The 25,313-nt window shown below is 32.6% G+C and overlaps 2 protein-coding genes across 5 annotated transcripts; one reads left to right on the top strand and one right to left on the bottom strand.

Moving 5' to 3' along the window:
• Positions 1–1,385: 1,385 nt before the first annotated feature.
• On the bottom strand, positions 1,386–5,813 carry LOC106713947 (persulfide dioxygenase ETHE1, mitochondrial). 2 transcript variants are annotated; one of them, XM_045680953.1, is made up of 6 exons: positions 5,788–5,813; positions 4,892–5,018; positions 4,459–4,603; positions 3,686–3,900; positions 2,376–2,646; positions 1,386–1,462 (listed from the first exon to the last, which is right to left on the bottom strand). In XM_045680953.1, exons 2-6 carry the CDS (start codon positions 5,015–5,017, stop codon positions 1,422–1,424), a joined length of 798 nt encoding a protein of 265 aa, XP_045536909.1. In that variant the 5' UTR covers position 5,018; positions 5,788–5,813; the 3' UTR covers positions 1,386–1,421. The 2 variants fall into 2 exon arrangements, with proteins under 2 accessions (XP_045536909.1, XP_045536908.1); XM_045680952.1 differs by lacking the exon at positions 5,788–5,813 and adding an exon at positions 5,526–5,559.
• A 376-nt stretch (positions 5,814–6,189) lies between these two features.
• LOC106713950 (tubulin-specific chaperone cofactor E-like protein) lies at positions 6,190–24,375 on the top strand. Of its 3 annotated transcripts, XM_045680857.1 has the most exons (9): positions 6,190–6,269; positions 6,603–6,931; positions 13,008–13,262; positions 13,743–14,245; positions 14,540–14,639; positions 22,846–23,030; positions 23,639–23,770; positions 24,008–24,107; positions 24,211–24,375. In XM_045680857.1, the coding sequence occupies exons 3-9, from the start codon at positions 13,017–13,019 to the stop codon at positions 24,337–24,339; spliced, it is 1,395 nt and encodes a 464-aa protein (XP_045536813.1). In that variant the 5' UTR covers positions 6,190–6,269; positions 6,603–6,931; positions 13,008–13,016; the 3' UTR covers positions 24,340–24,375. The 3 variants fall into 3 exon arrangements, with proteins under 3 accessions (XP_045536813.1, XP_014362346.2, XP_014362347.2); XM_014506860.2 differs by lacking the exon at positions 6,190–6,269 and having other exon boundaries at positions 6,372–6,931; XM_014506861.2 differs by lacking the exon at positions 6,190–6,269 and having other exon boundaries at positions 6,374–6,931; positions 24,220–24,375.
• Positions 24,376–25,313: the final 938 nt, after the last annotated feature.

Here is a 25,313-nt window from a genome sequence, read left to right on the forward strand (position 1 = left end):
CCACTCTCGATAAAGGCTGTAGTGCAAAGTGTGAACAACATAGTACAAGTTACGTATATTAATCGCACAAGTAAATCCTAAATTTACTATTAAAAAAAGGGTTTTCAAGTAATTGAACAATTAATAAAAAAAATGTTATTGGTTTTTCAGTAAAACAATAATTTTATATTTATTATATTTCAAAATTTTTAAGTGTTAACTGAACTAAGTGGTTATTTGATTAATTAAGCAATCACTTAGTGGACAATTATATGAATTCAACACTAAGAAGTCTCTTAGCTATTAGCAATTTAAGTAATTCTGAGTACATCATTAAGCAACATGAAAGAGAAAGCCATATTAGAACTTCGCTTTTTTAAACTTTACCGAGAAAGAAATCTGATAAAATATGAAAGCTCATTTTTCCTCCGACTTGAAAATTAAATAAAATATTTATTAAAATTGACAGCATTGATGTAGTGCCTTGAGAAACATTTTCGACTTAAGCCTTGACCTGGCTTTTGTTACAAAGAAATTATATAGGTCACAAAAAACTTTATTAAAACGTCTTATGCACTTACTGGCGAAATGTCAAATGTTAAAAAGAAAACCCGGATATTAACTTAATGTAATCTCTTATTGAATATATTAGAAAAGACAAAATTATAGAATGTTTTTTGATGTAGCATGTGCATATAATTCTTGTAGTTATAATTATATTTGCAGTTATGTCTAAAAAATACTCCTTTTCTATTCTACTTCTAATAAATGTAATACCGCACGCTTTACTTGCTATAGATGTTCTGTCGCTGTAAAAAAACTTGGAATGTCAATAGGAAATTAATTTTTTTATAGTTATAAAATTATCTTTATTTTTCTTAAATTATTGCGAGATATTAAATTTTTTTTTAACTTGCAACACAGGATTTTCAAATGAAAATAACGCCATCTAGCGGTAACTTAAAAAAATAAGATGAATCTAACTTTAAAGGATTAATCTAGCATATTTCGTAATAAATTTTTATATAATAACTAGATGTCGCCCGCGACTCTGTCCGCGCGGCATTAAACTTAATAAGTAGCCTATGTATTGTTCCAGACTATGTTCTACATTTATACTAAACTTATCCGTTGAGCCGTTCCGGATTTAACTTATAACAAACATCCATATAAACATTCATATTTATAATATTAGTATATCATAACTAGAACGGATAAAGGAAAGGAATAAAAACAATGAATAAATAAATATACATCTTTATTTAAAAAAAATAACAAACTGGATAAAAATATACTAAAAAATTATTCCCTTATACATTTACCGTCTTTTCTTATTTTGTTAAAATCTAATTTATCACAGGCTATAAAACAAACTAAACTATGATTATAATATTTAAATAAAAATCATTTTTATAATAAACATAAAAAGGCAAATAAAATGTTCAGTATAAACCACATACTCTGTTCGCAGGCAAAGCTTTATCTGTAAAAATATAATTACAACAGTAAATAACACCATAAAAACCTACATATTGTTAGGCTAAAGGACACCAATATCCAATGCCTTAATAAATTAAAAAAAAACAACATATTGTTATTATTTTAAAAGGTCTTATAATAACAGTTTAATAGAAAACATATGTAAAAAAACTCAATGTTCTATATTTATGCCAAATTTCATAAAGATTGGGTGAGTGGTTCCATCCATCCATCTAAACATTCGTATTAATAATATTAGTAAGATAAGAAGTAATACAGTAACATATATGTTACTTAGGAATAATGCAACAACCTAATGATGAAAAAATTTTGAAATGTGTTGATTCAGTAAAAACTTACAAACATATATTCCCCTTTATAAATGTACTAACTATCGCCTGACTCCGTACGCGCACAATTAAAAAAATAATAATTAGTAGCCTATATGTTCTTTCAGAATATTTTCTACATCTATGACAAATTTCAGCGAAATCCCTTTGGACGTTCTGGACATATCTTCTAGCAAACATCCATCCATCCATCCTTCTAAACTTTCATCATCATAAGCTCACTATACGTCCCCACTGAGGGGTTCGTAGCCTTCCCTAAGTTAGAGGTGACTAGGTCATAGTCAACCACGCTGGCCAAGTGCGGGTTTACTTCACACATATCATTGAATTTGTTCTCAGATATGTGCAGCATCACGATGTTTTCCTTCACCGTAAGAACGTCGGATATGTACATATGAAAATCTAAAAACACATTGGAACATGGCGGGATTCGAACCCAAAACCTGCAGATTACTAGTCAAATGCTTAACCTCTGAGCCACCAACGCTCAAAAATTTCTTAACTTTCGCATTAATATTAGCAAGATAACATAAAATTAGTAAGAAAAAGTATTCCAAAATAACTTACCAATCATTTTTGGATATGGTAAATTCAAATTATCCATTATATGTATAAATTCCTGTAAAGTCTTAGTAAGTCTTGGGTTGTATTTCTTTTCTTCAGCTACAGTAGTCGCAGTTTGACCTTTGTAGTCATGTGCTGGATACAATGTATAGTGGTCAGGTAAAGTAAAGATCTTATTGTGTACAGACTGGTAGAGACGTTCCGATGAACCTTCTTGGAAGTCTGTACGTCCACAGCCACGAATAAGAAGTGTATCTCCGGTGAATGCCATACACTGGTACAAAAACATTCATACCAAAGTTAGTATAGAGAACATTTTTATATGAAACATACTATTAAAAGTAATATATAAACGGTTTACAGTAATACAAAAACGCTCACGTATTTGTCCGGTGAGTTCCACCCACCCTGATGGAGGGCTCCCGATGTGTTCGAAAGTAGTTGGTGCTTACACCGGACAATTATGTGAGTGTTTAGCGGTTTATATATTAATTTATGATAATGTCTGACGAAAGTTTAAATAATTTAATATTAAAATTATTCACAATATCAGAATACTTCATTTAGGAATAAGTACTCACTTTTTATTTTAATTATGAGTGAATATTCTAGCAAATCTTATGAATATAAAATGTTAATTTAATATTAAATATTATTCTGGAATATGTAGAAGTGAAATTTATTTTATTTTTATATAAGTAATATTATGTAACATTTGATTATACAAAATGCATTTTATATCTTATCAGCATTTATATTTTGGTATATAGCTATTGATTATTTTATCTATGTTATAAAAGTTATCTTGTATACAAAAAACCAAGTCCTTTAAAAAAAATAAACAATTATTACGTATATTATAAATTATAATGCAAAACTAAAAGCCTTTGAGCACAATATCCTGAGGTTTTTGCCTACCAATAGTAATACAAAACAAACACTACTTGTCTCAAACCTGTTAAACAATATATTTTTTTTTAATTATTTGCATCATTGTTGGACGTTTGTGCCCCTAGATATCTATCTATATATATAAAAGAAAGTCGTGTTAGTTACACTATTTATAACTCAAGATCGGTCGAACCGATTTAGCTGAAAATTGATGGGGAGGTAGCTTAGAACTAGGAAACGGACATAGGATAATTTTTACCCCGTTTTCTATTTTTTATTACGCGCGGACGGAGTCGCGGGTAAAAGCTAGTATAGAGATAATTAATGAAGATAATTAATGATTATTTGATGAACAGTTACATGAAACACAACCAAAAATAAATTTCACTCAAAACAACTGTAATATATGTAAAAAAACTAACCTGTTGATTGAATATATAAGTTAAGCATCCATTAGTATGTCCCGGTGTAGCTGCTGCTTGGAGCTGGTATTCACCGAACCTCACAAGGTCTCCATCTACTAGATGGACGTCTGCTTGAGCACCTGATGCCTTGCCTATGACACTCCTTGTACCAGGCAGGAGAGACTTTAGCATGCCTGTACCAGTTACATGGTCAGCATGCATATGTGTGTTCACTGGAAATTATCAACAAACATGATTATAGACCCTCTGCTTAACAAGAGGCACAATTTACTAACTGCACAGAGTAATAATATATATAGCTTGACCAAGAATAAAAAGCCCTCACCATATTGCGGAAAAATATTAAACTAATTCTTTTGTGCTAATATGCGCGAAAGTGATGTTATAACATCAATTGAAGCATCCCCAGGTCAAGATTTTTATATTCTTGGTTAGGCTATACAGCTGTCTTAGCAGTATTAACTTGGTTATGAAGATAAACCAATGCTTGTATACCTAGATGTATGAATGTGGAAGAGGTAAGAGGTGTGCCAGGACCCTGTCAAATAAAAGTCCATCATATCTACGAAAATCTATATATATAAAAGAAAGTCATGTTAGTTACACTATTTATAACTCAAGAACGGCTGAATCGATATGACTGAAAATTGGTGGGCAGGTGGCTTAGAACAAGGAAATGGACATAGGATAATTTTTACCCCATTTTCTATTTTTTATTCCGCGCAGACGGAGTCGCGGGTAAAAACTAGTTTTTAATATAATAAACTTACTTGCATAAATCAATTTGAATCCTAATTCATTAATTAATATAGCATCTCTCTCAGCATGTTCTAGAACAGGATCAATTAACACTGCTTCTCTTGTCCGTTTGTCTGCCAACAGATATGTGTATGTACTACTCACAGTATCAAACAACTGAAAAAATAACAGACAATATGACTATGACTTTACGATCGTTAAAAAAATGTATAAAACATATGTTTATCTCAACTTCTTAAAAAAAATCAGAGAGATCACAGTATTTTTCAGAATGGCTTAATGCATCTTGGTGAACTTTGGCATTTATTAGATCATAATCTGGAAAAATATATGCTGCAAATAAACTTCTGTATTCACAGTTCTTTGTTCTTCTGTTTTCACAAGCAAATGCTAGTACAGTACTCTTTTACCTGAATAAAGCAAGTAATAGAAATTAATACTAACCTGTCTAAAGAAGAAATTATGTTCCTGATTCACAGCAGCACTCATTAATCTAACATGATGTACTTTATTTAGTACACATAAAGATTTTGCAAGCTTATACATAGGTATTGATACTTTTTGCAACATTCTGAAAAAGATATTTACATGTGTTATGTAACAATTCAAATAGGAGTTATTGTTAGCAAGAATGTGTACATATTGAGTATGTAACTGTTATTGTTCACATATTTGTATTCACAATGATGTAACTGTGAAAACTAAACAATCAACCATTAAAAGTATAATGTAAACATAGTTATTTATTAACAGAATTCAATTACATAATAAGAACATGTAAACAGGGTACTAAGCAATATTCATGCGTATTTTGTATACTTATAACATGTAATTAGCCTTAGATATACATAATTAAAAGAGTTTGACATTTTATATGCAATAGTGAGTTTTTCACTGCAAAAAGTTTTGGTGGGGTGTCGTCCATTTTATTAGTTCTATAAAGGTATTAAGGAATTTACACATTTCTCTGTAAATTCTTAACAGTTAAGCACTCAAGTTTACAAAATAACAAGAGTCACAATTATAGAATAGAACAAATTACTGATATAATTAGAAACAACATATTTATCCTACTTACATTTAGAACGGTGTTATTTTTTAACACTTTAAAGTACTATCAAAAGAAAAACCAATAATTTTAACGAATAAAGATAAAATTATTGTTTATCTTATCTTTGTTAAGAATAAGGAACGAATAAATAACACTCTTTTTTTGCGCTAACCAAACAAAATAGCACAATTACAATATTATTTTAAAAAGTTGACTTGCAATCTAATTGTAAATATAATTCATATTTGTTAAAATGATTGAATAAAATAATCAAGAAATGAAGCATAACCTTAAAACTTGTTTGATGCTTGACGTTTTAACGTCAACGATTGTTTACATTTATAGGAACATTCATTTGCATTTCGGATTCATTCAATTTTATGAAATCTAAAAAAAAATCAAGCGGTCAGAAAGCAAAGTTTTCTAGTAAAATGATTGAACACTTTATAATAATCATGAATACCACACTAATAATTAACTTGTCTCTTTTAAAAAGAACATAAAACTGGTTTCGCCAAAAAAATAACAGAACTGCTTCACACATTATTTCATACTTCAGTTTCGTATAAAAGAACTTAGTTATTTAAAAACTTTTTATTTATTTATCTGCTGGTTCACAACATAATAAAACTGGTTAACAATAAAATTTTAATGCATGAACGACAAATACAAACGTCAAAATCATCAAACATAAAGAAAGAAGGAAAATGTACAAAAAAAACAATAAAATACAAATATCGTCCTAAATCAAAATATCGGGTAAATACATAGGTGTGTAATTTTTGTAACTAAATTAATAAACCAATAAATTTCCCAACCATTTTAATGTAAAACAAAACGCGCTATTGCAACTTTCATCATACATACTTTATTGTATGTGTAGTAGTTTGTTGTTTTCCTCTCTCTTTTTACCGTACAGTTTTGATGTTTTTCTCTTTCTAACATTACCAATCATCTGGTAACGTCATTGACCTCCTTCATCCCCACTATTCTAGTCAATATTTTGCTCTAGTACGCGAATGGTTGGTTCGATGTGTGCGTGGAAACTGGTATTGCGACTGTGCAATGTATTGATGTAAACATTCTCTTGTCACTTTGTTTCAGTGCGTTTAGAAGATTGTATGGAAATCTTTATAGTCGCATCTAAAAAGAAAATGTAAATAGCTGATTATAAACATAATTAAATTTCTGTGATACAGTGTCTTAACGCTCTAGTGAAGATAGGCCGCCAAATTTCAAATGCTATAACTCTTTGTAATAGTATTGATTACTAAAATTTAAAATTACGCTTTATTCTAAAATGTACGAAGAGATTTAAATTAAAGGATAATTATGTGTTGAATTCATGATAAAAACAAAATACCATATTCATAATAAGTTATAACTTTCTTGAAATACTGTGGTGATCTGACTGCTGCTTTGAGACGCATTCGGTAAGTATGTTTTACATTTTTAAACTATTAGATGTATAAAATAGTTGACATTTTTTGTTTGTCTTTGAATAAACAGTTCCTGTTTATAGTCGGAATAGATTTGTTCTATAAACAACTGCCGCATTGTAAACTGGTGGAGGACTAGGTTGCATGCATTGTTAAATCTGTGGTATCCAATATGACGCAAAATAGGTATCTAACACCTTTATTGTTTAGAAAATTACGCATTACTATGATATTGTTTCGATCTTTTTTATTTTATTAAAACTAATATAAATGTAAGTAGTAGTATACTCTATTTGTGATGTTTAAAATATTAATTATAATTTTATCAAATTATAAAGACTTAATATCTTTCCGTTTATTTGTTAATTACCTTTAATTACATATTACCGGTCAAACAGGCTTTTATCTATAAGTCGCGCACTTAATTACGTACTAATACTACGTAATATTATTTCTGTATAACTCGTAAGTTATAGTATGTTTTATGTAATTTTCGACTAGAAGTTTTTTAGTACTCATTTAATCGTAATCTTAATTTGTATACGAAATGTATACAACTTATTAATTTAATAAATATGCTCGTGACAAAACTGAACGGTACAGTCACCAACAAAACCACAAATTTACTATCGATTTTAACCTTGACCAACTGGGTCCATTTCCTACTTTTAGGAACACAGTTACATAATTATAACAACGTAAATTCATTATCTTAAATGATTCAGACAGTAACTATGAAAAAAACACACATATGCATGGAAACAAAGCAAAGCGAAATTCCCGCGCATTGCAACATTCGCTCGCAGAAATAGAAAATTATTTTGATGTCTGTCTGTCCTTGTGAAGCTTTAAACGAAAATGAAATCGCTGCTTATCCACAGGCTTATAAAAATAACTGTACCGTAAAGTGTTTTGATTAAAAAGTTTTAAATCAGTCCAGCTAAAAATTAAAAAAAAATACAATATTAAATTTAAATTTGGTTAATTATATATTTTGAGTATTAAAAACGTTTCCTTTTTATATTATTAGAGATTTTGTGTCTCACAATGAATGCTCTTTAGTTTTACAACAAGTTTTCCTTCTAACGCTTATTGTAAGCGCTTATAAAAAAACCGATCAATTTTTAGGTAAAAAATTCCATGTTTGTCAAATTATTTCATAGTACAATGATTTTTTTGACAATTTTTTTAATACTTAACGAATATTTTGATCAAATTTTGACAAAAAATTATCGTTGACTACGACGCTTAAGCCCCGTCATTGTTTTAATTAAAACAACATATAACGATATCAACAAAAATCTTGTAGTATAATAGTAAGCAGACATAAAACTTAACGACCCGTCAAAGGTCTATTGCATAGATTCACGGACTGTTAAGGTCAAAAGACCCAAACCCGAAATTCGATTAACGTTCGAAACCATGACCTTGCTCAAACGCTTGGCACCAGTTGCAAACTTTCCAAGTTGCAAAAACCCGTGAACAGGAATCAAGATAACAATAACGAAAATGAAAAGTTGCTTTTAAAATAGTGTTTGAGGTAAACTCAAAACGTATGACCAGAGATTTTCGCTGTGCATTGATAGGTCCGTCAGATTCTATACTTATATATTTATTGCAGCTATCGCGAAAACGACTAACTTTTCAGATTCAAATTTAAGTTAAAGGAATTCATTCTTAAATTAAATTTAATAAAAATATTTTTAAATTAAGAATGAACATCTTTTTTTTTAATTTTAGAATGAAGTTTAGGAAAAGGGTTTTCATTCAAATTTAAAAATATACTTTTTTTAATTTTAGAATTAAGTCCTTTTTATGAACCTAAATATATAGCAGAATATAGCTTGGTTCGATCCGCGCATTGCCAGGGACGAGCAGCAAGTTTTCAATTATTCGCAGAATCCGTAAAACGTAGTAAGGATGTTGACTATGACTTGTAATGGCTGTATAAAATGTTTGAATAGACTATGAAGGTCGTTCTCAGATAAACCGATAGCGTGCTTCGACACGTGTTGCTTCAAGTACACGACACTTGTACTAAAATAAGTAATAATTACTTGTTGTTAATCAAGTTTATTGATAATAATATAAATACGTAAGGAACTACTTCCATAACTGTAAATTTTCTGGACTAGTATAGGTTACAAATACAGCCACAAAACTAGTCTTACCCAACTCTAAAATACGGTTACCTATTAGATCTATAATTAAGATTTTTTTTATCTGTAAAAAGATTAAAGGCTTAATGCAAAGAAATAAATCCGATCACGATATATTTTCTTAGATTTTTACTACCCTAAAAAAAATTACTGGCAGAATTATATATTTTGCAGCTAGTACCTATAGTTTGTATCTATTGCCGTTAGAGCCTTTATTTCATATAATATTATCTTAAACACCTATTATCAATATGTAGGACACGTTATCAGGATAAGGCCTAACTGCGCAGTCGCTTTGTCACTTGTGTTATTCGCAAATTGTTTTTTTTTATTAGCTACCAGACGAAGGACGTTTGGACGATTCGGTCACGCTCGGATAGCTAGCGCGCAGTTACGCTTTGTTTACTTCATATGTAAATAAAGGATTTATTAAGAAAAATATAATAATTAATCACAAAGATTTATGAACGTAAACAAGGACTATATATTTTTACATTCAAAAACCAATCTACTGCGACTGAATTAACAACGAAAGAAAAGGGCAGTGATTTTTTTTATAACTTTAAAGCTCTGTTATTTTTTTATTTGCCATTGACGTAAAATCGTAAACAAAACTCAAAACATAAATCTTATAAGAGTTGGGTAGTTTAAAACTCGACCATTCGACACTCGCAACAAAACATTTTGTTATCCCAAATTTTTAAAGAGAATGTGAGGATAACAATTATACAAGTTTTACAACAATGGAAATCTAAGCTAAGTTTCATGCTAAACATTCATATTTTAACCGCAGGTTTGTATTTCACGTACTCAATTCAAACCCAGTGCATACAAAGCAGTCATGCTTAGGTATTTGAGACTACTAATGGTATTGGACAATAGCGTAAGAGGCTAAGAGCTAGACTAGACGGCTTAGGTTCGCTGTCCTCTAACGGCGAGACGGGGTGTGTCTGCACCTTTATATCTCCGAATAGTTATAGTTACACACTGAAAGTAATCAGAAATATCTTTTGTTGTAATATTGTGTGTAGTGGCCACTAATGGAGCGCCTTCATCTTAATATTAAATCTACACTAAGAGACTGCTTGAGTAATCATTAAAGTACACTCAATCGGACATGTTGGTAGTTTTTTAACTACCCTGCTGCTGCCGGATTTACACGATGTTTAGACATACTTTTGTCTAACCTAAATATCAACTAACAAAGTGGCAGTTCCAAGACTTGTCCATATACATAATTGTTGTTATCTTGTCTTTGTGGAGTGTTTCGTCGTACAATAGACAATTACCTCACTTCGTGCATAATTATAGCTTTGTGAGCGTACTTCACGTTTAATGATAACGATATAATAGTGCACTTTGAAGACTTCTATACACGTATCTAGATTAAAAGCTCAAGATGTTTTAAAAGAATTAAATGTTTAGCGATGGTAAAGTCGCCAGCAGTGGACCTAGCACTAATATTTAGGACAATCGCCATCGCCAAAATTTCTATTAAAATTTGTGCAGCGCCCCTAACGGGCGTAAAATACACTAAAAATCTCACACTTATTTTGACATTTAATTGACGATGACGATACGAGGCGATTGTCACAAATAATCGTGCTAGGCTAATAGTAATTTTCACGTACATTGTATTTACTTCTTTTAAACTTACCTAATTAAGCACCATATTGTTTTTATTTTTTTTATTGTATACATCGTTATCCGTCTGTATAATAATTTATAAATTTATTTAGCGTATAGAATTCAAGTGTAGCGATAGTTGTATGTTTTGCAAAAACTGATGGGACGTGTTCTATCTCTATCACACGTAAGCAACTTGTATAGATTGTGTAACAATGTTTGGTGTTTTCACAATGTTACATTGTATCCAGGACATCTAACTAATGGAAACTGCACTTTGTCCTTGGTATAACTTACGAAGATTGTCAAATGTTTCATATACGAATAATTTAAATAAGTTTTGGATAAAAACTTTATGCACGATTATGTTTTGCATCCCAATTTTCCTATTTGATATACCTACATTTTTCCGGTCTCATATTATAGGTAATCATGTTCTTTTTTTACTGTATTAAACGAATAACTCATACTGAGTAAGTCATAGTAACGATCTTTAAGAATTCAAATTGTGATATTAAACAATTCTCCGTGAACTCCATACGAAGCTCTATCGCATCTGTCTTATTTGAAATCTAAAGGACGCCTCTTGTCTTGTCTCATTTTGTTGGTATTTCTTGCAAGCGATATATCATGTTCTAACAGATTATATTTAAAAATTGTTATTGCCCTTGGCAAAAATGATTGGGTAAAGTCTAGCTTTGCGGCTGATAAAAGTACAACCAATAAATAATAAAATTATACTAGAGTATATTTTTACGTACGTCTAAAATCTCAAGGTGACAAGATCAAAGTTAAACTCTATCTTATATTTTAATTTGATATTTATCTTTAAAAAAATCTTTATACAATTGAAAGCTTTATACAAAAGAAATTGTAGCTGGTTAAATAAATAATTCGTGCCTCGAAAAAAAACCCCTTAAAAGCTTACATCTTGTTTGATTAAAAAAAATTGTTACCTTTTATCGTAAAATTACTGTGCAGTAATTTAATACCCTTTCAAAGTGATTGCTAACCTTGATTTGACTCCGGATCTGACAAACGCTTAATGCAACTGCAAATTGCAAAAACACGCTAACCTTTAATAACTAACATATTCCAATTGTTTGGTCAGTATCGTTTAGATGAGAACCACGTATATATATAACAAACTAGCTTTCGCCCGCGACTCTTAACGAAACTTAATAAGTAGCCAAAATCTATGTCAAATTTCATCAAGATCCATTGAGAAGTTCCGGAGATACCTTCAAACAAACATCCATCCATCCATTCATTTAAACATTCGCATTTATAATATTAGTAATTATTACATTAGTTCACAGTCAATTTATTTTATAAACATTGCAACTAAATAATAAATATAATCGACCAATACAGAAGTCGAAAGCCCAATTTTATCGATTTACATTTCGAATGCATAATTGTAAAAATAACAATAATTGCTGTATAAACAAAAGACAATCTGAACAATGTTTACGTGGATCTGATTTGCTCGTATTTCAACACGACATGAATATTAATAACAGCAGACGCGCTGGATTGTTATGTTGTAACTTGTAACATGAGTACTACATTGCTATCTTATTTAGTAGTTTTTCTTTTTTCTTTCGTTAAATCTTATTTCTAATTAATATTATAAATACTAGAGTTTAAATGGGTTTGTTCTTACGTAACTCCAGAACGGCTGAACAAATGTAGATGAAATTTAGGACAATTCCTTTTTTTTCATTCTTACGTTATTCAAATTAATGTTTCGAACAATAAATCTTCTGTATTTCATTTTGCGCAGCATTCTACGTGTTAGAAATGATAATCAACAAACCTAACACATGAAACTGTTTTGCTAAACAGTAGTGACCAACATGGACCAGGTAGCTTATATATAATAAACAATAACTAGCGACTATTCTTTAGTAATTTGTCTAATAAGAGACATGTAAAGCCTCATTAAGGCTACTCTCCCTAACAGACAACAAAATGAGGCTAGCTAGTAAAACATTACACTACGGCCAACACAAAAAAAACATCACGTTAAACTAGATTCCGGGCTAGAGCGTTGTAAGTAGAGCACAGGAAGGTAGACTCCTGATAGCGCCCAAGTTATGGCAAAGACTAAGTGGGGCGATGCCATTCTGAGATTCAACGATACTTGTCTAAACAAAAACACGTCTATTAATTTCTAAAAGTGATTCCTATTTCGAATTAGTAGTTCCTTTACGTAAATATCAATCTGTCTGAGAGCAGGTACTTTCTTTTTAATCCCATAATGTTCTTTCCTTTGTTTAAAGGTTTCCAAGATGCCGTCACTCTTGGAAGCACTAGAGCGTAAGTACGGCGCGAAGGGCGAAGTGAACCCGTGCATAGACGACATGCCAGTCGCTATCTTCGTGCCGAAGCGATCACCCCGGCTGAGCGTGCCCACCCTGCTGGTGCTGAATGACTGCGACATAGACTGCGCAGGGGATGCCTGCGCATTGGCAGATAAATGTGCTGATGTTGTGGAACTGGACCTGGCGAATAATAAGCTCACTGAATGGCAAGAGGTAAGGATACCTAGTCTAATACCTACACGTACTCGTTAATTAGGACTTGTAAAAATAACGTCAAGTATTCTTAGCTATAAAGAGTCTGTCAATCTTCAACTTCTCTAATAATAATTGAACATACCTTGTAAAATTTGAATTGGGAAAACAAAACTGCGCATTGTTTATTATTTAGGAAAGTACATACGTGTTCCTTATATTATCGCAAACTGTTCACATGCTCGAGTTGCAACACGCATCGTCTTGTCTAACATCTGTTCACAGGACTGTTACAACATCCACTCGATGTCGACTCTTCCGGTATATTGTACTCTACATTTATAATGTCATCAGTATCTGATATTGTGACAATAAAAATCGCCTATACTTTTCAAAACTCTTTCTAAGCCTCAATTTTTTTTAAAAGTAAACAGAATACCAAGGAGTAATTTTATTGGATTATTTATACAAATACAATGGAGTATATTTCTTTGTCTGTAGGTCTTCGCAATACTCGAGCAAACGCCACGGGTACGATTTCTAAATCTCAGCTTCAATCGGCTCTCGGCGCAAATTCAAGCAGCTCAGGCACTACAGCCTAAATGGGATAGCTTAAGTCACTTGGTCTTGAACTCCACGTACGTCGGTTGGCCCAGTATCCTCGGTCTACTCAAGTCTCTGCCAGCTCTCGAAGAGTTGCATTTGAGCCTCAACGAGTATTCTTACGTGGACTTAAGCGGGAAAGAAATAGACGAAAAAGACCGTTGTGAAGCATGCTCCCGACTCAATGTAGACTTTACCAAACCGGTGCACGAGCAATTGAAGAAACTCCACTTTTCTGGTAACCCCATAAGCAGTTGGCGAGAGATCAGCAAACTGGGATATGCCTTCCCGAATTTGGAAACGCTGTTAGTCAACGAGTGCCCTATAAAAACACTAGAACCGGACCCGTGCGAGAAATGTGGAGACGCTAATGGAAATAAGAAGAGTCATGACGCCTTTTCGTAAGTTATCTTTCATTCTTCCAAAAGGTTCTGGTCAAAATACATTTTTGATTAACTACATAACATGCTCGAAGGTTCAAAACCACAATTTAATAATTTCAACAACTTATAAGTAGTAAAGATATGATATCTCCATATTAATATAGCTGTTGGTCACAATTAATTGATATACTTAAGCTTAGAGTATTAAATCTGCAATTCAATAAATATCGACAGTTATCGTTGCCCTAATGAAGTTTTAATTAAGAGCAAAGATAGCTTGATATCTCTTAGTACTTAAGATTACATTTGCAGGCATCTGCGATTCCTCAATCTAAACAACACCGGACTTGCCACGTGGGATGAAGTCGATCGGCTGGCTTTGTTTCCTGCATTAAGAAGTTTAAGAGTACAGGTAAGTTAAAGTTTCGTTACTTCAAGGAAGGTAAATATTAAAGATGTTAGTGGACAGTATCTAAAAATATTACATACTAGCTTTTACCCGCGACTCCGTCCGCGCGGAATAAAAAAATAGAAAACGGGGTAAAAATTATCCTATGTCCGTTTCCTGGTTCTAAGCTACCTGCCCACCAATTTTCAGTCAAATCTATTCTCGAGTTATAGTGTAACTAACACGACTTTCTTTTATATATATAGATAGATATATAGATAATCAAAATGAAATCTGTGTGATTTATGCTTCGCGATAGTATATTTTGTTTCAATATAGTCTGTGTGTAATAATCAAAAGTTTGTCAAAAAGAACTGCATGGAATGGGACGGATTAATTTGAATTGATGGTATTTTTGTCAAAAAAAGACCTAAATTTTTAAAGACAACCTTACTTATCTTAGAAACTGTAACCATGATAAATGTATATAAGTAGGGATATCTGTAAAAATAGTAAATTTTTGAATAATATTTAATGAATATCTTACTTGTTACGTATAAATAATTACATCTCAAGCATTTAGCATACGGAAGTATTTCAACCTTGCACCAATTGACTTGCTTACACAATACCGAAATAACGCAATGCTAAAGATGCTATTAACCGACATACGGTTTTCGGAGGCCGACGTAGAATTATTTTTCAACGCTTTGATGATTCATTAAGACATAGGTACGGTATTCACAAAACATCATTTACTTTTCGATTTCTTGTTAACGTTATTTAGCTTTTGTTTCTAGTAAGTTAGTCGAATGGCAGATTAATATACGTAACCTCATGATTTGTAGTAACCCGTAACCATTACGCTATAAATGTCTTTGTGTAAGTAAACGGTTGACTGCCAGGTGTAAAATACACTACAAGATATAATAATCATCACGTAACATTGGTAATCTTTATCGTCGCGCCCGAGTTGCACAGCTGTAATTGATATGCAGCGAAGTACATCTATCATTGAGCGGCTATAAACTGTGCTAATGTCCGTTACGTCATCACTCCGGTTTTAATGCGGTCCCCCGGCGTCAGTGCTGATTGAATCCAATATAATAAATATATTTGACCCACATCTATGTCTGGTTATCCAAAATCTTGTGAGTCCTTAGTATGTCCAGTTTCTTAGATATAATAATCATTGGTAAGGCTATGGTTAGACGCTGTTTCGGAACATTAAGTTATCCACGACATAATTCCAAGTCTGGACGCGAGATTATTCAACAACATCCATCTTACGAGTGACTTGATGTAGTTTCCTCTAATTCTACAAACAACTTAGTGTGGAAATTAAGTATTCAGAATACATCATCGTTTCAAATGTTTCATAGAAGAATTCGAATTTCAACTTTGTAACATGTTACACAACTCTACAGCTTTATAATTAGTGTATTGGTAACCGTACCCTCGGGAGACCGGGCGCCGGGATTCGGGTGAAGGTCCCCTGAAATTAGACGTCCCACTAACGCCACGATACTTACGCAATAGACCAATGCAATCCCGATATATGACGTCATTTCGACATACCTTTTAGCACTGATAAGATGATGTGTAGCTTACAAAATCGTTTAAATCACTTAGGTTTCTATTTGTTATTTAAAGTACTTAAAAACCTGATTGTAGCTCTGACGTAGGAAGAATACAAACCGTATGACGTGGGACAATTGTTTTGCGTCCCGGAGGCCTAATTTTAGTCCACGTTCCCTTCCCATCCTTTTCTTATAAGGAAATTTTGGGAAGGTGAAGTAGATTTGGCGGAGGGTCGGTCTTCGATCGGAGGGTAGGATGGGGATATATCTTCTTTGCGTCCCCGCCTCTGTCGATTAAAACTAGGCAACGCACCTGCAATTGCAGATGTCTATGGGCACCGGTCACTTCATTATTTAGGCGAATTTTGGTGGCCGCTTGCTCGTTTGCCACCTTAAAATATAAATTACACCTGTCGAAATCGATTAAGGCGTTTAGGCTTCAATAGGTCACAATTAAATTAACGTACAAATCTACATATTCACCTAAGTCTGTCTGTTAAAATTGTGGAAGGTGAGAAGTTTTCTAAGCTTAACTGTCCCCTATATGCTGACCGGAATTAAATTTCACATAGTATTGATAAACAGTACATAAAGTTTCTGTTAGCAACTGGAGTATTAATAATATATTCGTGTATTTAGATTACGCATGTCGTATAATTGACATTTTATAGGGTCGTTAGGTCTGTCCTCGACCGGTCTGTCAATGTCGCGTTAATTTGTGACGGCTTGTTTATAGCTCAATAACACAAGGTCTATATTACAATCACCACCATATCAGTAGAGATAAAGAATCTCAATTAAATTGTACTTTATATTTAATTTGTTACAGTATTAATACATTGGTGTAGCCAAATATTGAAGGCTATTGTATGATATCTGATTAAAATTGATTGTAGAATGCCATATGATTCCAAAATAAATACTCGTTTTAATAAAACGACAGAGATTTTAAATGGTTTTTATGGGTCCAAAGAAATCCTTATAGATCTATAAAAGATCCTATTGAAAACGAAAATAAAAGAAAACATCCTCATCCCTTATTAGAGTGTAAAAATGAAAGTAAGGCAATCCAAAATACCACATACGGATAGAAGATTATTTTATAAAAGAGTTAAAGCTTTTGCTTGTTTTACAAATTTCTTTTTTCCAATGTTAAAACAACTTTGTAACTTTAATGCAATCAGTCAGAAAATCTAGGAAATGCTGTTTCAATATCAAATGATATACTTACATTAAAAACGTAAAAAAGATTATTCTGACCTTCCTTTTACTGCACATAGCATCAAAAATGCGGAATACGATGCTTTTACGAATACGTTTAATGTCCTCGTGCAATACAACTAGTTAATTGGTTAGAATGGCATTAACATATAAATGAGGTTTTATATGAGTCACTGAACACGGGCAGACCTTTTGTCTATTCTACGTATTACGTTTCCAGTCTCTACATTTATATAAAACTAGCTTTTACCCGAGACTCCGTCCGCGCGAAATTAAAAAAAGAAAACGGGGTAAAAATTATCCTATGCCCGTTTCCTGGTTCTAAGCTACCTGCCCACCAATTTTCAGTCAAATCGATTCAGCCGTTCTTGAGTTATAAATAGTGTAACTAATACGACTTTCTTTTATATATATAGATAGATGTACTTTTATCCTTTTCATTCTCTTTAAGAAAACAGAAACAACATTATGTTTGTCAGTTCAGTCATTCAAAGTTCATAAATCGAAAACTTCTAAGGTATAGTTACAGAGTTTTGGTCGAGTTTCTTAGAAGTTAACTTATTTATGTTCTAGAACAAAATGTAGAGTAAAAAATCAAATTTTCCGGGCGACGAATGTTATTTGTAGCATCAAAGATTTTTGTTGCAAATTGGTTTTAACGTAGCAATTACGCAAATAATTATCTAAATCGTGAAGTGTGCGCCATAATGCACATCATACGGATATGTCTGCTTAACCTTGCACGTCGCGTTGTAATTGCCTTTATTGTATCGTCTACTACAAGGGAAAACGGTCCTTATGAAATGTGAATAAAAGCGAGTTTTCCATAATAGTATTTGGCCGTCACATAGTGAATGTAAAAGCGATGTTTGAATTTAACGCAACTTTATTGTAAAAGGACGTTTGCTGCTATATAGTGCAGTGGCGTCACGCATTAACGCAATCTTTTATTATCTTAGTCGTACGTTCTATTATACGTAACTGTGGTTCCTACTAACATTTGTTATACTGCCCATTTTCTGTGGAAAAACAAAGAAAACACCCTGTTTTAGTGTAGCGAAATTTTAATGTAACTTAGAACAACCTGTAAAATCGTTGCTACCAAAAGTTTTTTATCCCCCGGAATGCAGAAAGTTTTTTTGGGTTAAACTAAAATTTACTAAAACTTTGTTAATATGTAATCAGCTAACTAGTTCCCGACCTTAGTTTAGAAGCATTTAAAAAAGATTTTTATTTTATATCCGCACATAAAGGGGTCATAGCAAAAATAATTGTTAAATATTTCTTAACTTTACAAAGTACGTAATGTTCATTGCTTCTGTATTTTAAACCGGGTACTATAAATAATAAGTATATAATTTACAATTTCCCGACCTGTGTAATACGGACTTAATTTATTGGACCGAAAAACTGGCAAGGTGTTTGCATTGCATGTTGAATAGAACAGCTGTTTTAAACAATATGGCCGCTCAGCCGTGCACGTCTGGCATTCGGTGTGCTTTTTGCTACTGATTTAGTGATTTCGTTAATGAGGGAATATGCAGAACTATTCCAATGTAAGGCTCCTAAGTTACAGCTAAGGACATGTTTCATTTTATTATAGACTCTGGCCTGATCAGATTAAGCATGGAAGTATAAATCTCTGTTCCACGTTCCTATATATTTAAATATGTACAATGTACATGCTTATGTTTATATTAGTCACGGATATAATTTAATCGCAGCTTCTTTTAGTACAACTGATCCTTCGAGCCGGACATATTATTTATTCATCGTAACAATAACTACACTCGCCGATTTTGGTTATGAATGCACCGATAAAAACTTAAACAATGCAGTTCGAGCGTGCCGTCTTGTTGGTAAAATAACAAAGCCGGGTAAAGGTATTGAACGATGATTCAAACGAAATAAAGCCGGTTGCAAAGTTCGTTCACATTACTTGCACTTGACGTCCTTCTGATCTCATCGATCACATCGAGCTTAAACTAAAATAGATCTTAATCATGATCAGACTACAACTTTCTAAAGTTCAATATTGCATATATAAGACCTAAAGCCATGTCATACTTATATAAAACAGGTATATAAGTGCCCTGTTGATGGCTCTACCAAATAACATTATCTGGGCAGATACAACAGTAAAAAATTATTAATAAAAATATAAACTACAATTCAAGATTCTACTTTGTAAAAAATAACACACAAATGTGCTTTATATGTTAGAGTAATACGTTTATTCTGCAAGTCTAAGATACTCTGCACTTACCTTTGGTATAATAAACATGCGCTCGACCAAATCGATATTTTAGTCACACTTGTAATCTTTCGGTATTATTTAGCTAATCCATTTTTGCAACATTCATGTCTGTCATTCTCAATGACTTAAGTGCATGTCACAATCAAGGGAAAAAAGCTCTCCATTTGTTCTCTTTATCAATAATTCATTAATCATGTTTTGCAAATTTAAATGGAAATTTTTACGCGATGAAGCCACATAAAAGCCAATTTATTTAAATTCGTTTCAAAATCTATAAACTTTATACAAGACCGTGAATTCTTTATTTATAACTTTACTAGCTATCGCCCGAGACTCTGTCCGCGCGGCATTAAAAAAACTTAATAAGTAGCCTATGTGTTCTTCCAGACAATGTTCTACATCAGTGCCAAATTTCATCAAGATACGTTTGGCCGTTTCGAAGATACCTTCAAAAAACATCCATCCATCTAAACTTTCGCATTTATAATGTTAGTAATAATTGGGATATTTATTTCAAACGACATTTGAGGCATGCAACACTCAATATTATAATTAATTAATATAATTTCTTTGTGTTCTTTACACAAAAATAACCTGACGGTTTACAAACGAATGAATCATATTTGAATCCAACGGTCGCAGACGGTCGGCCCACGCGTCTAACGTTTCGCACGGGTCAAATCTGTTGTTCTCTGAACCTGTGGGACGTAAACCTGTTATTGAATGACCGGAAAATAAATCAGAAGACACATTCTATGTTCTAGTCAAATCTTTTGTCTCTGTACCAAACTTCAGATATACTATATTCTGGTTGTGGCTCTACCAGTTAGTCACCGTTCTTCTCTGATCAGCTGTCTCACTTGTCTACTTAATACTTCATTACTTTTACTTAAAATTATTAGTATTTATTAACATTCGAGGTCTCTAAATGGATGTCGTACTAACATTCTCCCATACACCTGAAGAACAACTATTTGTTTTATCTCGTAAACTTATACAAACTAACATTTCATAAATTGAATGCAGGTATAAAGTGTGACAAGTAACACAAAGCGGGTTCAATAGAGCGGTAATTTGTATTGGCACGGGTGGCGGCGGTGGGTCGCGGCTTGACCCAGAAACTTCCCCTCCGTATGTTTGTTCATTCCCTTTTACGGAACGGAAAAAGCACTCACTCCTCTCGACTATATTAATACACCAGGCTGCATTGAGAAAATTACTCTATAATATTTAATAATTCACCATTGTATTAAAGAAAATATCGTGATGCATCTGCCTATATTTGCGAAGAAATTCATTGATGTTGTTGTAGTTAACTAGTCTACACTGGGTCAGCGTGGTCAGTCGTATACTAATGTGGGGTTAGACTCAATCCCCACAATCGTTACGTGTATGAGCCGACAACTATGATATTACTTTAATTATTTAGTCTTTTGAAATTATGTTGAGTTCGTCAGAACCCTATACCATTACAGGGAATACAGGGTTCGTCTAGTCTAGGTTCGTCGAGAGGATTCTTCCTCTAGCATAGAGAAGCTTATGAAAATAACTTAGCTACATTTTTTGTCACACAAACTTGTTTTTCTGTATCTGATCAAACAAGCCAATTGTTGTATTTTTTGGTCGAAAGGAAATGAGTGAATTAAATAATTGATATCGATATTATAATTAATGACTTGGAACCGAGCCGTTACAGCGTGACACGGAACTTTGTTATATTCAAAATAAACTGACCCCACACTAAAATTTAATTATAAACAAACTTTGACACATGATGTTAAGGCCTGATGACTAAACGTTAGCTTCTTATAACTGTTTAGTTATAATTCTAGCATTTTCTTAGGTTCTTGTGAACGTGATTTAAGAACCCACTGCTTTATAGAACTCTCTACACTTTACTTTCTTTACTTTAAATTCTTTAAACCATTTTTAATAAAAAAAAACTCATGCTCAGAAGTCGCGACAATCCAATGTCAGAATCCAATCTATGACCTGTTTTATAGACCGTGTTTTTTAAGCCATTATTTAAGCCTTCAATTGTAGTAACAATGAGCAAAAAGCGGATTGAATTAACATATTTAATTTTAAAACGAGAATCTCATTTCAATTCAATAAGTGGTGATTACAATACGCAGCTGTGAGCATCATCTTCCGCCTTCCAACTTTAGGCAAAACAACCTATCAAGGCTGTAAACACGCGCGGTCAATATGTTACTAAGTAACAAAGGGAGACGTTATTCGTAGTTTTATTTACAATCAAGTTATTGCAAAAACAGTCACGACTTGTAAGCCTGTCTTCAAGTCTAGACGCAAAAAAAACATACGGTAATAAATGAAATTTTGTAGTTAAAAATTTGACGTAAAAATAAAACGACTAGAGCTTTAAACTTAAAGACGTTATCAGTCTTTCCCTTTCCCTTAATGTCAGGGACATTACGTACTCCAATATTAAGCGTACATAAACAAGTTTTAACCTTCAAGATATGACGTCAGTTTCTTAGTTATTGATTCATTATTGAAGGATAATATATATATGTTATGTGATATGTTTTTCTAAACAAAGACTATATAAACCAGATTGTGTATTCTCTGTGTTCTGCCTTTTACTGTGTTGATTTAACAAGTTTATTTTCTCCTAAATTATATTAACCGTTGAATCACTTGAATACAGCGTAATATTGTTTTTATATATTTCTTAAAAGTTGCTACATTTAAAAAAACACGGATTTGTCATTCTAGATCTGTGGTTTAATTCTGCTTTCTACAGATAAATTATTTATGATCTTAAACCAAGAAGTTTAAATAGATTTACGTTGAAATCTGAAACTTAAACTCAATCAATCGGCAAGAGAAGTATTTACGCCGTGGTTACATACATAATAAGCATATTCAATGGATAAAACCACAAGACCACAATTTATAGCTGTGTGATTTCCGATCTTTCAAGTTGTTGAGTCTTTGATCACAGTTGTCCAAGAAATATATTTCTAGGTTATAAAAACAAATTCCTCAGGAAAGTAGATTTTACTTTAAAAAAAAAAAGTAGTATTGTGCTATGCATTAGAATAAAAATAACTACTATTTTCAAAAATATAACAGATTTACTGACCTATTTGACAGCTATGACGTCACAATATGCTGGTTGGTTACTTCAAAGTATTGTATGTGTCAGGGGTGGCCGCTATGGGAGCGTTTCGAGTCGACGGAGCATGAGCGTCGTTTACTGCTGGTGGCGCGGCTGCCGCGCGTGCGCACGCTGAACGGCGGCGGCGCCGTGCCCGTTGAGGAACGCGACGCGGCCGAACGCGCCTTCATCAGATACTACATGGAGAAGCCGGAGGCTGATAGACCAGATAGGTATACATACGCAAGCTTATATCTTTTATATCACTAAGAATGAGCAAGCAAGTCTCGATGTAAAAAACCGCAACACATAAACACCTACAACAGATGTAAAAGAAGCGTTGCTTAACTTCATTTTACAGATGACTAAAGAATGATATTTTCTTTTCCTATTTATCCTCTCCTCTGTTGAGTTCACTTTCCTTCCCTTATTGGCAAAGAGACAAGAAAGACAAAAACTAAATTTCCTACTAGACCTCTTACTGTACATACACTACAAAGATGTTATCTTTATGTTAGAAAACTTTAATGCTTACATTTATATGTATATGGAAGTTAGGTGAAGGTCTATCGATGAACACAGTGGGCGTGAAATTTGCGTAAATATTGCTTTAACCTTAATATCTATAAATTTATGAACATTAACACAAATAAATGTCCATAACACTGTTAGTGATAACTTTGAAATTGATTTATACATGTTCTACTTTTTAGATACAAGATGTACCTACTTTTAGTCCTTTAATCGACACGAGTAAAGGATTATCTCATAGTGTAGATTTGGTACTAAACGACTGCTTAAATTCGCGTGGAGTGTTCATTACTGTACCTATATTGTTTAGGTACTGGGAGCTTGTGGGAGTGCACGGCAAACTGGACCCACTGGTGTCGGTGGACCTGCGACCGGAGAAGCGCGTGCAGATCACATTCACCTGCGGGGACACCAGCGAAGTACGCACTGTCGACGTCTACAGGTAAGAATCAATTCGAGTATCATGTAACGTTCCTTTTTCAAATATTTAATAATGTATGACAGATACAGAGCTAACCGTTAAACAAACTATTTTTTCAAAGAAAACGGAGATGTGGACGATATTTTTGTACAAATAAACAGTAAGAGTAGAATGAATACAAGCTACGTTCAATTTATGCCCATTTGAGTAAATAATTCCAATAGATTATGCTTAAATTTTAATCGTCCTTTTTTTCAGAACTGTATCAGATTTAAAAACGCGTTTGGAACGCCTCGCGGGATTCCCCGCTTCTAAGATGAGGCTCTTCTATGTCGACCAGGAACTGAGAGATACACAGGTGAATATTTTATCTTAACTTCTTACAATTTTAGTTCATTCTATCTTGTCACTAACCAAAATACAAATTAACACGAAACTAACTCTATTATTTATTTATGGAGTTTTTCCAGGGTCCGGAGGAAATGAAGTACCCGACGAAACAGTTGTATTCTTACAACATACGGTCCGGAGACGAAATTATTATTGACTCAAAGTTCAAACACTCCATTTCTGTCAGCTCTACCGCATGAGAAAAAGTAATAGATTTTTTAAAGCCAACATGTTAGTAAAAATAGTGTACCTATAATTACCATAGTTACCCATAGATAAAAACCTATTTCACATAATATTAATCAAAAACTTCTTTTTAAACCCAAACTTTGAGTATCGATGTATTTTTTTTTCTAATTTAAAACTGATTGTTGTAATTAACATAATATAATTATTACCTACTAACAAAATAAGAATTACGGGCAGAATTAATTTAGTTATGATTTCTTTATATGTTAGATTTCTGTTCAATTTCTGCGTATCACGAAACGTTAAAAATAATTAGTATCGAAATGGTTGTCACAAAACAATTTGTTTTTAAGTTAAAAGCTGAAAGCTTTTGTTTTAAGTACATTTTATTTTATATTCTGACTTCATTTTATAGATCAGAGAATATTGTATTTTTTTTTCATTGAATTTTTTTTTACCTCATGGGGCAGGTGTATTTTATTTTGCTATAAAACTGTGATAATAAATTATAGTGCGATGAAATGTTGTAACCGAGATCTTAACGTGGCTAATTAATATTGAAATTATTTTTTGACATGTGCCGTATATTTATATAGTATACATTTGCATTACGCGAACTCTTTACCCGTTTAAATATTATTAGTGCTTTTAAACTAAAGTGATGATAACTGCCATTTTTTCGACTTTTAAATGTACCCTAAATATTAAAGTAAAATGCTTCACAATTTTCTAGGAACTAATCTTATCATTTAAATTGTATCAATTTTCGAATCACCATTGTCACATCACACAAAGTTCATTTCTAATATCTAGAAAGTAGATGAAACATTCTAGTTGTCTCTAATTACATCTCTTTACTAGTTATCTCCATTTATGCTCTTCCTTTCTACATAAACTGAATTTCATCACACAATTATCTAGATTTTAGATATATATAATGTTCAAGAAGCAATAACACAGATGAAAGCATAAAATCTTTAATAAA

Source organism: Papilio machaon, chromosome 14 (assembly GCF_912999745.1).
Source record: "Papilio machaon chromosome 14, ilPapMach1.1, whole genome shotgun sequence".
In the NCBI taxonomy this organism is placed as follows: Eukaryota; Metazoa; Arthropoda; class Insecta; order Lepidoptera; family Papilionidae; genus Papilio; species Papilio machaon.

Coding starts and splice junctions, on each gene's coding strand:
- LOC106713947 (XM_045680953.1), bottom strand. CDS start 5,017: ATGTTGCAAAAAGTATCAATACCTATGTATAAGCTTGCAAAATCTTTA. Junction 4,604..4,891: donor ATAATTTCTTCTTTAGACAG/GTTAGTATTAAT, acceptor TTATTTTTTCAG/TTGTTTGATACTGTGAGTAG. Junction 3,901..4,458: donor ATTCAAATTGATTTATGCAA/GTAAGTTTATTA, acceptor GATAATTTCCAG/TGAACACACATATGCATGCT.
- LOC106713950 (XM_045680857.1), top strand. CDS start 13,017: ATGCCGTCACTCTTGGAAGCACTAGAGCGTAAGTACGGCGCGAAGGGC. Junction 14,246..14,539: donor AAGAGTCATGACGCCTTTTC/GTAAGTTATCTT, acceptor TTACATTTGCAG/GCATCTGCGATTCCTCAATC. Junction 14,640..22,845: donor TAAGAAGTTTAAGAGTACAG/GTAAGTTAAAGT, acceptor TGTATGTGTCAG/GGGTGGCCGCTATGGGAGCG.